The 16,705-nt window shown below is 49.0% G+C and overlaps 2 protein-coding genes across 2 annotated transcripts in view; both read right to left on the minus strand.

Annotated features, from left to right (window-relative positions):
• Nucleotides 1-1,846: 1,846 nt before the first annotated feature.
• LOC132248846 (disintegrin and metalloproteinase domain-containing protein 30-like) lies at nucleotides 1,847-13,235 on the minus strand. Its single transcript, XM_059723274.1, has 6 exons — nucleotides 11,942-13,235; nucleotides 10,751-10,828; nucleotides 8,283-8,397; nucleotides 6,146-6,245; nucleotides 4,626-4,686; nucleotides 1,847-2,076 (listed from the first exon to the last, which is right to left on the minus strand). Exons 2-6 carry the CDS (start codon nucleotides 10,826-10,828, stop codon nucleotides 2,062-2,064), a joined length of 369 nt encoding a protein of 122 aa, XP_059579257.1. The 5' UTR covers nucleotides 11,942-13,235; the 3' UTR covers nucleotides 1,847-2,061.
• Nucleotides 13,236-14,170: 935 nt separating this feature from the next.
• Nucleotides 14,171-16,705, minus strand: part of LOC132248843 (disintegrin and metalloproteinase domain-containing protein 9-like) — a 29,791-nt gene continuing 27,256 nt past the window's right edge. The window contains exons 10-11 of the mRNA XM_059723257.1: nucleotides 15,395-15,484; nucleotides 14,171-14,651 (exon numbers count right to left, since the gene is read on the minus strand). Coding sequence (XP_059579240.1) covers nucleotides 14,445-14,651; nucleotides 15,395-15,484 — 297 coding nt within the window. The 3' untranslated portion in view covers nucleotides 14,171-14,444. The remainder of the gene's footprint in view (nucleotides 14,652-15,394; nucleotides 15,485-16,705) is intronic.

Consider the following 16,705-nt stretch of genomic DNA (forward strand, 5'->3'; position numbering starts at 1 on the left):
ATAAAACCTCACCAATTCCCTTCTGTGCCCCCATGATGAACTTATAGGCAGCCACAAGGTCGCCTCTCAACCTTCTCCTGCGGAGGCTGAAAAGGTCCAGATTTTCTAGTCTCTTCTCATAAGGCTTGGCCTGCAAGCCCTTAACCATACGAGTGGCCCTTCTCTGGACCCTCTCCAGGTTATCCACATCCCTCTTGAAGTGCGGTGCCCAGAATTGCACGCAGTACTCCAACTGCGGTCTGACCAGCGCCCGATAGAGGGGAAGTATCACCTCTTTGGATCTATTCGTCATGCATCTGCCTCCTAAAGCATTAAGACATATTTAACAGTAGTCAAGAATATTTTAATCAACCACGTCCTACATTCACTCTTACAAGAAGTCGATATGACCCATCTCTACAGCTGCACATAGAGCAGGTTTAAATTCACTCCATTCATCAGATCCCAATAAGGAAGTTTTCAAGGCAGGTTTTCCTAACACTGCCACCACGGGATCAGTGTTAGCGAGGGGCGCACCAGTGAAGATCTTCTTGGTCGATACACATAGCCCACTATTAACCCGCCATATCGGCTGATATCGATTCGATAACCGATTTACAGGAGCACAGGTGGGCAGCGTGGGGAGCAGCTCCCTGCAGGTAAGCCTGTGGAGGGGAAGGGGCATGGGGGAGAGAAGAGGCATGGGGGGGTGGGGGCAGACTGAGGCCCCCACAGTCAGGAAGGAGTGGGGCAGGAGCAGGGGCAGGGGCTGGGGTCTCTGCCCAGCCAGGGTGGTGAATGGGACCCAGGGCCAGTGCAGGGAGCAGGATACAGCTGCAGGTGGTTTGTCCAGGGGATCAGTGTCCCGGTGCTTAATAATTGCAGTGGGGGCGCTTGACATAAAGGTTGTTGAATGAACGTGAGTTCGAGTGCTGCCGCCACCATTTTTAAGTGCAGGGACATTTTTAACTTGGTGCCTCCACGCCTCTTCTGGGGGTGGGCGCACTGGCGGGGAGCACATAGACGCAGTGTCTCGGGGCACGGCTAGAAGGCATATATGTTTAGTAATGAAAAGTATCTGCTACACAGGGTAGAACAAGCCAAGAGCTAATAGCGTTAATTTTCCTTTTATCAGTGCTGATCCGACACGCAACCGATATGTTGGTGCACCTCTAGTATTACCAGCCGAGATCCCTAGTGCAGACTAACCTACTATAGCCACAACTGTTACCATCTGCTCCAGTGTATGCAACACATTTTCCTCCCAAAAAGGAGCTCTCGTATCAGCTGCGTCTGATATACTGAAGCTGCAGAAGAAAATCAATAGTTAAGTAAAACTGGTCGAAATATAACTTGAATCCAAGCCTACAAATGCCAGTGAGAATTTGCAGCTCTAGGGAGGGAAGGGCAAGAAGAGTCCAGCCGAGGGCAACAAAGATGGTTGGGGGCCGGGGCACCTGGCTTGTGAGCAGAGGCTGAAGGCACTGGGCTAATTGAGTCTGGAGAAGAGAAAACTGTGCGGGGAGGATTGAATAGCAGCCTTCGACTCCCTGCAGGGGGTGCGAGGAGGATGGAGCTGGGCTGTTCTCAGGACAAGGAGCAATGGGCTCAAGCTGCAGCAGGGGAAGTTGAGGTTAGATATGAGGAAGAACTTTGTCACTAGGAAGGGGGTGAAGCACTGCAACAGGCTTCCCAGAGAAGTGGTTTTTACACACAAATTTAGGATCCGAGACCCTCATACTCATCCCAACTAATTCAAAATGTGGAAGTTACAGTCCTTTTCCCTAATTTTCTGTTGAAGTTTTCAGTAGATATAGATTATTTAAAATTTGCTTTTTGGAATGTGCTGAAGAGGTACTTTGGGGAATACAAAAAGAAACACAGAAACAAGGAGAAAACACATTTATTTAAGCAAAATCAAGATTTTAACCGGTGAACAAAAATAGACAGACGCTGATAGGGTTGAGGATATAAGAAGGCTTTTGATGAATCCCACGAGCTGGAACTTATGAAACGCTACATCAGCAGTTGGCAAAATGCTGGTCTGACCTTTTTGGTGCACAAAGACGTAATTGCTCCTGATTACTTTTGACTGCCCTAAAAAGATAGCAGAATAAGATCAGTTCCCGTGGCTCGTACCCTTTCGGATGCTTTGAATGGTCTTCCAGGAGACGAGGGCCCAGAACCGAGGGCTCCCCCTTCCCAAGAGCGTGCTCCGACCACTACAAAGCTGTTCAAAAGGTGGCCGCCCCCTCCTCCAGCCACGGTTTGGAACAGGACTCACTGCAGCTGGTGTGAGTTGGAGCATGGTTAAAGGACTGGAGACTTGGGCACCTCCCTAGCATTCATCTGGAGAGCAACAGCCTATTTCATTTTCCATGACAAAATGGCACTTGTCCGTCGCTGGAACTGCTAGAACAGGCTACAGGTGCATTATAGACAAGAAACGCGGTAACAGCAGTTTCTGCTGCTTACGCTTCTGCCCGGCTCCAGCAAAAGTATCTCTGCACGTGACCCGCTGGGAGCAGGATGAGCAGTAGCGGCCTTAGGGGAGGTAAACCAGGCGACCACCCGGGGTCCCACACTTTCAGGGTCCCCAAAATTTTGAACCTAAAACAAATCTAGAATGTAGCTCAGTGGTAAAAAAAACTCTTTCTTTCCGTAACTTATTAAAAACATTGTTCTTTCTTCAACTTATGAATACTGATTATCAAAATAGGTGTCGGAGCAACGGATTGACCACTGACTCTAAATTTAATTTGTTGCGAAAATCTGCCATTCTATATTGATAATATGTCTCTCAATAAAATAGGTTTGTTAACACTCATGTTCAGAGTGCTGTATTACTTAAATGCATTATGTAATATTCTCCACTCCGGTTCCTTAAAAATGAGTTACCCTGACTATCTGTATTGTCAGCGTTGTATTAAGATACTTTCATTGCAGTTTCATGATAGGGCAACACGAAATTGAAATTGAAAATGTCCAACTTGCTGATAGGTCATCAATAATAAGCTTCTAATCGCCCCAAATGACTCTTGCCGAGGGCTCCAACAACCCCCAGGCCACCACTGAAACGGGGACCAGGCTCAGCAGTTGAGCTCCCTGATACTCAGGTCCTCACTAGGGCTGTGCGAAGCGGCTGTCTCGATTCGGATTCGGATTCAGCCATTTCGGAGGGACAGTGATTCGTGTGGGTGTTTTGGATTACTGTTCCGTTTTGATTCAGCCGAATCTGTCTGGGAGTTTCGACACTGTTTTGGTGATTCGGCCGTAGGCTATAATGGGAAATACTAAAATACCTATAACTTTGTCATTTCTGGCCTGATTTTGAAGAAACTTGCAGAGATGGTAGCCCCTTCTGAGGGCATGAACCCAGCCAGGTTTCAAGGACATAGGTGCAGGGGTTCTGTGAAACAACACCTCAAACTCTTCAAAGAAAAACTGGTATCACTTGCTGGCGCCGGCAGCCTGCTGCCATCCCGCATGCAGATCCGGAGGCCCAAACCCCACGGGAGGGCAGCGGGGCCGTGCCAGACTCCTTGGGCGGGGTGTGGGCCCCTGGATCTGTGCACGGGAGGACAGCAGGCTGCCGTCCCTCCCCCAGAGCACTGGGACTGGAAGGGACCTCAGGGACAGATCGCAGACACCGCCCAGCTCCAGATGTCAATATGAGAGCAGCCCTTCCCCTCCTCTTCCCCCGCCCCCCCTTCTTAGTTTCTGTTTCCCTGCGAGCCCGGCTCCAAAACTCCAAAATTGGCACCGCTCCCCCACCTCCACATTTCCAGACCCGTGGGGAATATTGTGGGCTGGATGACACTGCTGCAGGGCAGATCTGACCCAGGGGGCAGGGGCTGAGCATCCATGTTCTAGGCCTTTTGTCTCCTCTCTCTTTGCTGCCAGCTGTGCTCATCACCCGGCAGGCTGCCTTGACTTGGGAAGACTACTGGAAGAAAGGCACTGAATACTTCGGCTTTCTCTGCTTAGTTTGTAACTAGATTGCCTCCTGCAATCCAGAAAGGTCTGATCGTTTCTTTGATCTTCCTTTTCCTCTTGACATACTACTGAAGTCCCTTTTTAACTGCTTTCTATGGCCCTTGCTATCTACATTCCAAGTCATATCCTGCCCTGCCTAATTTTCTTACAATCTATGACAACTTCCATCACAGCAAGTTTCTCAGCAATGCCTCTCTTGATCAATAATTTCTAATCAATGACAGAAAGACCACAGAGCGCCCCAAGGCCACAACCAGGAACTTGAACTTGAGGCCGCGATATGGCTCGTTCCTGCCGTGACTGTCGGAGCATCCCGCTCTGAGGCGATTCATAGAAAACTTGGAAAGTCTCACTTCTTCCCAATGTGCAACAACAATTCTAAATTTCCAGAAAAATTAACCATTTCTTTCTCTGGTCAGAACTGGTTCTAACCTTGTCTTTGGTTTTTTAGTGAGTATTACCGCATGCAGCATTTTTAGACAAAGGGGTCCAGTCATGATTTTCTGGATTGTCTTTACAGCTCAACTTTTTGAAATTGAAAAAGTGAAAAAAAGCAAGTAAAGTTGAATCTCCCAGGCTAGAACAGGCACCCGTGCTCCGCTCTTAACTAGGAGTAATGGAGGGAAGTAGCCTGGAAAACAGACGCTTACCTTGCCTACACTAGCAGAAGAATCGTTTTTTTTCTTGCTTGTCTGTGATTTCTGACCAGACCTGTGATGAAAAGTAAAAAATGTTTAGTCCCCATGCATTTTGAATGCTGCATTTCCTGAACAAACCATTTAACAGGGCATCGTGACTATCTGTCCTGAGGTCATGCTTAACAAAACACTTCTGTGTAACTGGATTGTCAAATGGCAGGATGTGAAAGCCATGAAGGCCCCACAGTTCATGGCCCTATATTGAAGATCAAACGTGCCCTGTTTGCTTCTCCCCCTGTACTGCTGGAAGAGTCTGCGAGGTGCTGGGAAGTAATCCAGCTGCAACGCCAGAGCTCCACGCAGGCTCACTGATAGCTGTACACAGGTGTACCTTAATTCAGCACCCGATAGCAGGCAGGCAGGAAAGAGTGTTAAGAGCCTCTATCTACCTCGCCTTGAGCCCTGGGGCTTATTCCCCCTGCCCCCCCCCGCCAGCTACACTACTGCCTTTCCTTTGATACTATAACTAAGAACCAGGGATCCTGGTTTTCTCTGATTTAACAAGCCCCAATTAAAATGTGGATTTGGGGAGTTTTTTTAAATGAGAGGAAATCCGGATCCCCACGAATAACTCACTTGCAGCACTGCCTAGTAGGTCGTTCAAGGACCCTCCCCATGCGGGGGACCTCAGCCCTCTCCGCATAGCACACGGCAGACAGGGGAACTGCACAGACCCCAGCACCGGACACGCTGCTCCATCCTGCCAGGGATGGGAAAGTAAAAGCAGCCATGCGGGTGCACGGCAGGCCTTTGCGGATGCACACAGCAGCCAAGGCAGAGCAGAGACAGTGCTGGGGAAGAGACCGCCAGGCACAGGGCAGGGGAAGCTGCTGCTGCTCCGCACACAGCACGACATGATGGCTCTCCCGCTCGCTTTCCCGCAGGTGCTCTGACACTTTCATCGTGGACGAGGCTGTCAGGCTGCAACTTCAAACCGAGGGCCTTGGCCTAAGACCACGGCTGTGCATCTTGACCTGCCGCCCTCTCACTACCCGCTCAGGCTGGTCAAAGCCATCCTGAAGTCTCTGGCAGGGCCAAGCCCTGTGTCCCCTCCCTGCTACCAGAGTGGTAACTGGGGTCAACTATGGCTCTAGGCCCTAATTCTCTTCAAATGGCATCTGGGCCCTTGCCTCCTCCAGACAGGGAAAGGCACGGTTTCCTTTCATGGGGAGAGAAGCAGGGCTGCCCCCACCGGGGAGCCATCCAGATCCTGCAAGCCCTGCGGCTGAAGCCCTGCTTCACGTGGCAGGAAGCAGAGTCACAGTAGGAGGCAGTAACCTCAGTTACTCACCCAGCCGTGCCCTGCCCACCTGCCCTTCTGCAGATGAGTCCGACCTTCAGGTTAGACCCAGCACAACGGTGGAGGCAACGGATGGTGACAACACAGCGCCCTCTTTTATCGTCCCACCCAGCATGTGCCATGGGGAACTGGGATAAGGAATCAGGTTTAGATATTAGCAGATTTGACTTACCTTCGAAAGCGACAGGCAATACTACACACTGCAATGGTGATAAGCAGCAGGAGAATCACGCTTCCTACGATTATCCCTATTAAAAAGGTATTGGAGGATGCTTGGAAACACAAAGAGACACAAGGTTATACTTTCTTTAATTCAGCCGTTCCTGGTACAACTGTAACACGTGTTTTAGTGTGATTTGACCCAGGTACTTTTAGGACTGCATGCCTGTGCACATGCTCGCTCTCTCCGGCTCTCCTTCTCCCCTTCCCTCTCCCACCAGTTAACTAACAGTACAAACCCTGTAACTGGTTTTCTCTGTACATCAGGTGCCAGGATTCATATTAGCTTTGCGGACTGCCAATAAATAGAGTAGGAGTAGAGAATCGGTGCAGGTCTCTCTCACTGGAAAAGACCTGGTGCCTATGCTTTCACTTAGGAGCAGGTGTGCACACACCGAACAAAGGAAGGATGCATTCAACTGCTTCCAGGTATATAGCGCAAAATGTCTTGTGCAATTAAAGAGCTCTGCTCTCTTGAAAGGACGGCTCTCCTCAGTGCTAATCACATCCCTCAGGAATCAGGACCCCTGGAGCCAGGAGCAATGTTTCGTGACCGTGCCATGCCCACGGCTTGTGAGGCAGCGCTGCCACATCTAAAGCAGAGGTGTTTTGGCTATTGCTTGCACCTCTGAGCTAAGGGCCAGGAAGGCTTTCCTGGAGCCAACTGGCAAATTGTCTGCAAAGGTAGCCAGGCACTGCTATAAATGAAAATAGTAGCTACGGAGCAGGGCCAAAATGTTTGTGCCTGTAACTAGTAGGGTGAAAGTACTAGATGTTAGGAAAGCTGATTTCAGTGAACTCAGGCGACTAGTCAAGGACGCACTGCAGAGTAGGAGTTTTGAAGTGATGGGAGCCCAAGAAGGGTGGCTGTGCCTTAAGGAAATGATCCTTCGGGCACAAAGAGAGACAGTCCCGATGTGAGGAAAAAGAGGGAAAGGGGCCAGGAGGCTTCCCTGGCTGACCAGAGAAATCCAGGGAAGCCTACGGGCCAAAGGGGAGCACATAAAAAGTAGAAACAGGGAGAGATCACCAAAGAGGAGTATACCTCCTCTGCTCGTGCTTGTAGGGAGGCAGTTAGACGGGCCAAAGCTGCCATGGAGCTGACGATGGCATCCCAAGTAAAGGCCTCTCACTGGGGTTGTAGAGAGGCAGCAGCAAGGCGCCAGACTGCCATGCGTAGACCCTGAGATGGTGCAGAGTCACTTGGAAGAACTGGATGCCTTTAAGTTGGCAGGCCCGGATGGGCTCCATCCGAGGGTGCTGAAGGCACTGGCCGACGTCATTGCAGAGCCACTGGCGGGAATATTTGCTAACTGGCAAATTGTCTGCAAAGGTAGTGAGGCCCTGCTATAAATGAAAATAATATCTACGGAGCAGGGCCAAAATGTTTGGAAATCAATGAGTCAAACAGAAGCAATGAATGTGGTATTTGTCTTAATTGAGGGGCTGGATGACATTACATTTCTCAGAGGAGAGGAGAGCTGTTATAAAAGGCTGTGTCCACGTGTGCTGTGTCCCTTTATAGGATGGAAACTCTGCTGCAGAAGTCACTGGGGTCAGAGATCGAGAGCAGTGGTTTGCAACCTGCGGTCGGTGGACCTCTGGGGGTCTGCAGACTATGTCTAGGGGTCTGCAAGAGATGACTCTGATCAATCAAAAGTATGTGAATACCCACACTTACAAGTCAAAGGGATCCACACACCTCCGCTGGAAACTTTTTGGGGTCCACAAAGGAAAACAGGTTGAAATCCACTTTATTTCTAGAGTGAGAAGCGGTCGAAGAGCACTCAGCAGCACTAGGGCTTGTGCAGTCTGTGCGCTTCATTTTTGGCTACTAAATGTAAGAAAATTGGAGGTCTAATATATTCCATAATCTGGGTATGTCCCATAAACATACCCTCATCCAGGATCATGCATTACATAAATCTCTTGAAGGATTTAAAAAGGAAGGCAGATTAGGCAGAAAAGACTCTCAGCAAATAAATGACCAGGTACACAAGCTTATTTGAACCAAGGGACAAACCCAAGAGACACATCAACCAAAAAAGGCAGGGCAATATGCAGATTGGTAAGATTGTCACAGCACTTACTAGTAGAGGTAGACGGAGGAGGGCCACTGTCAAGGCTTCCTCCAGATCCTTTCTCTGTACAGTATGGGGGGGCCCATCCAAAGTCGCAGTGGCAGTTTCCGTTGCTGTTGCAAATCTGAAATACAGCAAGTGCGTAAACTGCAGGAAACAAATAATCTAATCCATCTTCTATTTTGGTGTGTGATGAGTGCCTCCTCTTTGGCCCGCAGGCTTGGTATCCCTTAAAGCGCAGTGGGGGAGCAAACTGGCCTGGTAATTTGGTCCCTCTAAATCCCTCTACGTAACAGGGCAGAATAATGATAACAGCCTCTGCATCTCTGGGCTAGAAAGTTAACGCACTAGTTTTGATTTAGGAGTACTCATCTCAGTTGAAATTGGAGAGTCTGAATGATAAGATGTCAAGGCATCACTACCACAGCCTCTAAACCCAGAACTGAAGTCACGTAAAGACCCAGGGGGAAAAACATGAAGTGAGAACCCAAAAGCTGAATATCTCATCAGAGCAGTTTTCTTCTTTCTCTCTTACCTCTGTGACAAAAATTGAAGACCTGTGTTTCATTAACTCTAGTTAATTTCAACAAAATCATATTTCTTGATTGTTTTTCCCCACCAGTCATATAGTTTCAACGCAGCGTGAGACCCACTTAGCTTGTAGGCTGGCATTCATTATGCTTTTTCAAAAATGGCACGAAGTGCCAGAGGTTAGGAGACCACCCGTCCCTAAGGCAGGATGGTCCCACTGTGGGAACCTCAAGTCCTTGTCTCAGGGTGCAGGATTCTGGGGCAGTGTTTCTCCTTGGTTTGCAGTGCCTGCTGGGATCGGGAAACAGTGGGTTTCCCCTTGCAGGCTGGCAGCATTCCAGCGTGCAAGGGGCTGCCGGGAGAGGGGCTCAGGGGGTCCTACGTGCACATGCACGCCCACATACATGCCCTTGGCCAGGAAATACAGTCAAGAAGCACGGAGAGCAGCTCCCGGCAGGTAAGTCTATTGGCAGGAGGGGGAAAGTGGGAGTGGGGGCAGATTGAGGCCCCTCAAGGTGAGGGAGTGGGGCAGGGGCTGGGGGTGCTGCCCAGACAGGCAGTGCACGGGTCCAGAGAAGGGAGCAGGATGGCGCCACAGGTCCATACTCTTCATTCTACTTTCCCTCCTCTCCCCTGTTCACGGGGGTGGGAAAGGAGAGGGAGGGAGGGAGGGGCATGGGAGGGGCATGTCCTCTTCCAGATTTCTGCATGGGGCAGGGGTGCATAAGGGCTGCCCACTGTGGGCTTGGGGTTCCCCACCCTGCTCCTGAGGGCCCCACACTGGCCACACTGCCATAGCGAGGCAAACCCTGCCCGCCTGGTAGCAGCAAGGGCTGCGACAGCTTGGAGTTGTGCCCCCTGTTGCCACGGGGAAGGCAGGGGGCACACAGCTGGTGAAGGGATCCCAAGGGAAGGGCAGCAGGGCAGAGAGCCCCAAGCTGCACTGGGCTCTCATCCGGCCATGGCAGCGGCAGCAGTGGGAATGGGGGAGGGAAAGGGCAGGCGTGTGTCCCGCCTCCCCCTTTTGAAAAGGTGTCACCCTAGTCAGAGACCAAACCAAGAGGCAATGCCCTCGCAACAGTCATACAGTAAAGCATATTTTCACTTCAAGAGGGATGTAGTTGTGGAAAAGCCAAAAAGGACACAGAAAAAAGCAAGAGACACACACTCCACGTTGCTATCTTTTAGTCCCAGGCAGGAAGAAAGAATTAAGCACAAATTATGGCTGCCTGCATATCAGGCCCATTAGAAACATAGAATCATAGAAATGGGGGTTGGATGGGACCTCAGGAGTCACATCTAGTCCAACCCCTGCTCCAAGCAGGACCAGCCACAACTGCATCATCCCAGCCGGAGCTTTGTCTACCTGGGTCTTCAAAACCTCCAAGCATAGAGACGTTCCCACCTGTCTGGGCAACTTGTTCCAGTGTTTTACTGCCCTCCTAGAGAGACAATTCTTCCTCATATCCAACCTCAACTTCCCTTGCTGCAACTGGAGCCCATTGCTCCTTGTTCGGTCATCTGCCCCCACTGAGGACAGTCCAGCCCCATCCTCTTTGCACCCCCCTGCAGGGAGCTGAAGGCTCTGATTTAACACCCCATCCCCACCCCAAGTCTTCATTTCTCTAGACTAAATAAGCCCAGTTCCCTCAGTCTCTCTTCACCAGTCCTGTCCCACAGTCCCCAGACCATTTTTGTTGCCCTCGTTTTCCTTCTGAGAAGGCCTGGCCACACTGAATAATGTTATTTAAAAAAAAATCCAAGCACCAAGAGTGAAATCTGTGGACAATCACTTGAATGACAACTGTTAAAGAGAAACTTTTCAGTCCCAAATAACCTAGATACTGCTAAATAAATGAGCACCTGCAAGTTGGAACGTCACCTTTGCATTTAATCCAAAGTTGAACTGAATGTACTCTAGCATTCACGGGATCTTTGCTACTTACCCCTTGGCCGTTGCATTTCTCATCACGGCAGTAATACTCCAGAATATTTGTGCTGACACAGGTTCTGTTTATACACATCTAGAAAAATACAGAGGTGTATATTAGATAAGAAGACAGGAATGAAGCCTGTATTCTGACTCCAGAGTAGACAGAGACATTTGGGAATACCACTGTGTGTTGGGGAGCAATGGGTAGTGATAAACAGAAAATGTATCTAAGCTTGTCTGAAAACATCCTGTTTTCAAGAAAAATGGTACACAGAGTCCCTGCTGGAAACCTCTTGCTGCAGCGGACAGAAGCAGAGCCGTCAGGCATTGGCAGCTGGGAAGCTACAGAAATGAAGTATTTGACTGAGCTCAAAAGCTCAAAAGCCTCCAAAACTAAGCATTTTCAGAATATGTTGTAAGAATCACTATTTTTTTTTAAATCTTCCCAGAATAAAGGCAACAAACAGCTACTAGTCAGAAGGGGAAGGTATGCTAGCAGGATGATTTTTCAACATGGAGAGTCGGGGGATTGCACTCTTTGAAACCGTTCCCCAATTAAGTGACAAAACCATAAAACAGGAGCACATCCTCTGGGGAGCATAAAGATTAACAACCCTAATTGTCTCCATCTCCCTGGGACTGGGCAGTTGCAATCACAATACATCCTGCCCAGCACACTTGCTTCCTGTAAGGGGAAAAAGTGCCTGGAAGTGCACTGCTATTTCCTGGTGCACATCTGCGTTCCAGCCCCACGCACTTGTCTAAGGATCCTACCACTGCATGTATCAGCATGGTAGAGCTTTTGCCGCGGTACCATTGTGGGGATGGGATTTGCCTTATTTCATGTCCTTGGAAGAACAATGCACGGCGCCATGTCATTCATAGTGTCCCATACCCAGGAATGAACTTTGATGTAGGCAGGGTAGCAGTTTCAGGAGGAGAGGACCCATCCTCATGCCATCTCCTCTCACTCTACAGAAGAAGCGTGGCATCTCTTGCCAGCTGCAGTCGGTCCTGGAGAAGGGGTAAGAGGGCCTGCTTTTGGGGTTCTTCCTACATACATGGGTCAGAGCAGGCTGTTTTGGGGAGTGTATCATGTAACAGAGATGGGGCAAGTTAGACTTGGAAACACCAGTTCCATGCCTTCTCGACTGAATCTCATTTTCATGCTGTCCAGGTATCTATCGGTGTTGTATGATACTACCTGGTCTTTATCACACAGGGTGCCGTCTTTCACCGATCCCACATCAGGAACATCTGGCCCGACATGGAAGTCTATACCCCAACAAATGGTATTATTAATGGGAGTCTGGACTGTAGTCTCCTCATCTGCCTTTACTGGTATGCTTTTAACATTAACACACTGCACTCTTCCTCACAAAATATCCCTGAAAGAAAAAGTTCACAGATCATCTGAAGAGCTGTGTGGGATCTATAGTATATCCTATCATGAACAGCTGCCAAGTCACTCCCACAACTCCTCTCCCAGGCCCGTTTTCTGTGTGCCTTGCTAACCCTTTAGCAGCCCAGCGCGAAGCTTCTTATCTTTCTATCATGGAGCGTTATGGGCAGGTTTTTTTACCGAAATTGTTCAATATTGCTGCAGTTCTGTAGAGACTTGGCTGCAGGATGGGGCAGGGGGGACTGCACAATGCTCAAGGCTGTGGAGAAAACAAGTGTGCAAGAATCCTGAATTTGGACTCAGCACAAGACACCTGCTCTGCTATTGCCAATTCTATTCCCCGTCTCTGTAAACCGACATGATACTGGTAAGCCACAGCAAGCAAATGGTCATTCTTGCATTAGTTTTCACTCCTTCTATTCATGGTCATCCTGTATCGAACCTGGGGAGATCAAACCATTCTTGTGGGAACAGGGAATGAATTACTAGGAACTGGAGCTCTACAAGATGTATTGCCCACATTCACATTGCTGACTGACGGGTGCATCTCACTCCCTGCGCTTGGCACCAGGGATTTTCTTTTTTTTGCCATAGCAGCACTCGTACAGCGCAACCTGGCCTCCCCTCCGCTTGTGGTCCTGCATCAATGGGATGAAAGGTAGCGTGTCCATCCTTGTAACACAGTTGGGTACAACTGGAGATCCAGTGAAGAGGGGGTCTCAGTCAAAAGCACTGTACTCCTTGGGAGTAGGGCACAGAGCTGTGCTGCTGCCCAGCATGGCCCCAGGGGGCAGATAATGGACTGAGCTCCAGGGAGGTTCGCTGAGGAATAAGCAGGGGTAACTCTGAGGAACGAGCAGTCATGGACCGAGCAGCAGCAGCACTGCCAGGATGTGGTGAGGATACCACATGACAATGCTTTTCCTCCTGAAAAGCCACCTGTATCTTTTGACGGTGCTGTGACAAGGCAGGAACAGGTCGCCACTGTAATAATCCTGCCAAGCCCAGAGCCATGGGTCTACAAGTCTTCAACAGCGGAGCAGGCGGAAGAAGACGTAAGGCTCTCAATGGCTTGAAGGCGGAGGAAGACTGCCACGGAACGAGATCCCCGGTTGTCTTGGTCTCCTTGCCATTGGAACAAGGTCCCACTACGTGAAGAGTCGTATTGACGCTGGTGTGCAGCAGCTTCTCCACGATAACAGAAATCTTGCATGGGCATCTTCCATGAAAACAGCTTGATCACGGAAGACAATCATCATCCACTGCGAGGGACGGCTGAAGAAGACAGACCAGGAGGGAAGGCTTAGCTGGGGCGCGCTCTCTCGGCTCTAGGTGCTGCTATGGCAAAAGTCTTCAGTCAAAGGCCCAGGACGTGAACTGCACCCACAAGTCTGGACGTGCAGGGAGAGAGCTGCTCAAGGGGCACGCCAGCTTTTTTTCAGAATGAGGTTTGTGGAGAGAGAGATTGCAAGGCATTCAGAGGTGATGGATGAGAGGACTGGGAGGCCTTTCTGGGAAGTCAGCAGGGCTACGCTTCCCATAAAGCAGTGCTGTCTGTTCATGCTGCAGAAATATTGTCTACTGAAAAATAAACCACAATGTGCAGCTTCCAGATTGCCCCCTCAGCTGGTGTACAACCCAGACTTCCCTCTCCTGTCACCCACCTCTTTTCTTTCCTTTCCCCTCTATCACGTCCTCGCCCATCCTATCTGTATTTAGATTCCTATTTTTATGCCACTAGAACCCCCAAAATGACGGGGTCTCAGTCATGACCGGGGCTGCACTCTCAGATACTTTCGTAACAGCTGTCCCACCTACTTTTCAGCACATTTCTTGTACGCCAGTCCATCCCAACCACAGTTACCGCACCGGTCACCTCGCAGATTCACTTCTCTGAAGCAACTCTCTGGAGCGCGGCGGGCGCCTGTACAGGTCAAGACGGAGCAGAGAGTTCACTGCAAGGTGGAAGATAACCGCCCCGTACATCACCTGCGTGACAGGTTTGTCCAGAACTGTCTTAACGGGAAAACACGTTGGCTTATGCTACAAAGACGGAGGGGGATAAACAGCAAGGAATCGGAGGTTTTTAAGCCAAAATATCATGTTGGCAGAAGAGCACACAGGTATCAATGAACCAGGAATATACTTTGACTGGAAATTAGAAAGCTTCTGCCCATCATTTCTGGACCTGGCTTCCAGCAGGAGTGGGCTCATGCATGAGCGCCATGCACCCTGGCAATGGGAGGTTACTAATTCCACACAAGAAAGCGTATGAATTGTGAAAAAAAGTGGTTGAAGGAAAAGATTAAGATATCTTGCCTTCACCAAATATAGCTTTGCACTGTCTGTCATGGTTATTGCATTTCCCTTGGAAGCAGATGTCACTTTTCCCACACGCACTTCCGTCTTGTCTAAACACGTCCTCTGGGCACAGATGTGACGCGCCGCTGCAATATTCTGGCAGATCACACTCATCACCGATATCTCTACACAACTTTCCTGCAAGATCAAACTGGGGGGGAAACAGGCAAACCAAGCACAAGGATGAATAAGATTACTTTCAGCAAGCTTCTCACACGAAGAAATCTATTGTTGTAAAATGGATTTATTTTGGGGGTACCCAGAAACACTCGAGGTAAAGGAAAAAGTCAGCCTGCATTCACAAGCAGGCAGCCCACTAACTGCAGAGGGAACCGAAGTGATGGACGGCATCTCGCCAGCCCAGCATTCAGAAGGGGAAAGTGGGTTCAGAGCAGCCATTAGCACAGTTCATGTTTGAATTCATGCATTTCAGGTCTAATGGTCATGTGTGCCCATGCCTATTTGTGCCCTGGGCACTAACAGGCAACTGTTTTCTCCCCAGTGTCTCACAATCACAAGGCAGATAAGTCATCTTTGAAAATAGTATGATTTTAACGCCAGATTCATGAGTCTGGGCATCTGGTTCATGATCGTATGCTTATTCTCTGTATGCTCCACCACATTTCTTCACTCCTTTCTTTGCTTCCATTGGGAGCAGTAACATTTTACCAGTGGTTTGTTGCAGGGCTACAGCTTTTTTAGCTAACCATGAGAAACGTGCCAGACATCTCTACACAGGATTAGTAGGCCTACAACTTTATTTTCCCAAGACAGAAAATACATTTCATAGCACTATGCTAAAGCAACCAACTAACCAACCAAACAAAAACGATTTAATATTTAATTGAGCTTAAAATATGCAGCCTACTAGAAATATTTTATGCAATGTATTACCTGGCATTTTGTGCAGCAATGTCCTGACACACAAGTGACCCCTGGCGCAAGCGTACAATTGGACTGGCAACAGCCATTGTCACGGCATACCTGTAAGCACACAACACGATACCGTCTCATTAACTACATCATGTGGGCTGTCCTTCAGAGAAGGTGGCATTGCCAGGCTTTATTTCATTTAATAGTCACTGAAGTAATGCCGTGTCCTAATATCATTTCTTCAGTCCATTGAGGAAGAGCTTGGGTTGTAATTGCGAGCCCTGCAAGACGGCTGGAGTCACTTGGAAACCACGTGAGACTCAGTCAGGGCTGAGCGCACACACAGGACAGCTCGGCAAGGGCTCAGCGGTTCAAGACCAGAAAGGACATTAGCAACACCTGCTGACTTTCTGCCACGTAGAAGTTCATCAGATCTACGTGGATATTCACTGGCCACTGAACGACTCTTCTCTTTCTGCAGAGCTGTCCCACTTGTTGACTTCCCGAACCCCTCAATCCCACAATACAGGAAAGCTGATAGTCTGAAAAGTCTCTTACATTAGCAAAACTACTTCTTTTTCAAAAATTTAACAGAAGAAGAATCCTCTCAGTCGATATCACGTGAGATTTCAAGTTACGGCTGATAAATAACTTGGGGAATCGCAGCACAGATCTTAGTTTGTCCAAAATTTAAAGCACTTGTAAACAGAAATTTCTCATAGAAAGCATTAGACACTCTTCAGAAATATCACCATTTTGCTACTTACACTAGATATGCAGTGCTAAAGAGCCCCTCTCATTCACAGACCGTAAGCTACTGTGGAAAGGAACTGCCAAAGGATGAATTTTACACGTGGAAAGTGCGAGGGTCAGCTAGTCCAACACAGACACGAGACAAACTACTGCTAAACCTTCCTGGAGAGGTACCTTTTTAGATTTTTATACCTCATGCCTTCTCTAGGTAGCTCAGTCCATTGTCCACGCTTCTTATAGTTTGGAAGGGTGGGTTTTTTTCCTGAGATGTAATCTAAACCTGGCTGCCGGCTAAACCCTGCCTGCCAACAAAGAACAGTAGTTCAAACTTTTCTTTAAGGAGCCATTCAAATACTTGAAACTGCTGTCGTGTCCTCTTTCCTCCTGCCCACATGCACCTCTTTCTCTCAAACTTTCCTTGTAAAGCTTGTGTTCCAGCTCCTCATCATCTCTGCGGCTTCCCTTCCTTTCTCTTAGCCCTCTCAGAGGTTGATGCCTAAGCAGAGCTGTGCAGGGTGCTGCTAGCATCTCCTGTATCTTGCCAATAATACTTATTTGAAGGCTGGCCCAACTGCCTGT

The sequence above is a fragment of the Alligator mississippiensis genome, chromosome 1 (genome assembly GCF_030867095.1).
Source record: "Alligator mississippiensis isolate rAllMis1 chromosome 1, rAllMis1, whole genome shotgun sequence".
NCBI lineage: Eukaryota > Metazoa > Chordata > Crocodylia > Alligatoridae > Alligator > Alligator mississippiensis.

Bases quoted from the DNA above. Each gene is read 5' to 3' on its own strand.
- LOC132248846 (XM_059723274.1), bottom strand. From the start codon at position 10,828: ATGTGTATAAACAGAACCTGTGTCAGCACAAATATTCTGGAGTATTAC. The intron at 6,246-8,282 runs GTAAGTGCTGTG...TGTGTTTCCAAG, and splicing joins TCCTCCGTCTACCTCTACTA to CATCCTCCAATACCTTTTTA. The intron at 4,687-6,145 runs GTAAGTCAAATC...TTTTCATCACAG, and splicing joins ATTGCCTGTCGCTTTCGAAG to GTCTGGTCAGAAATCACAGA.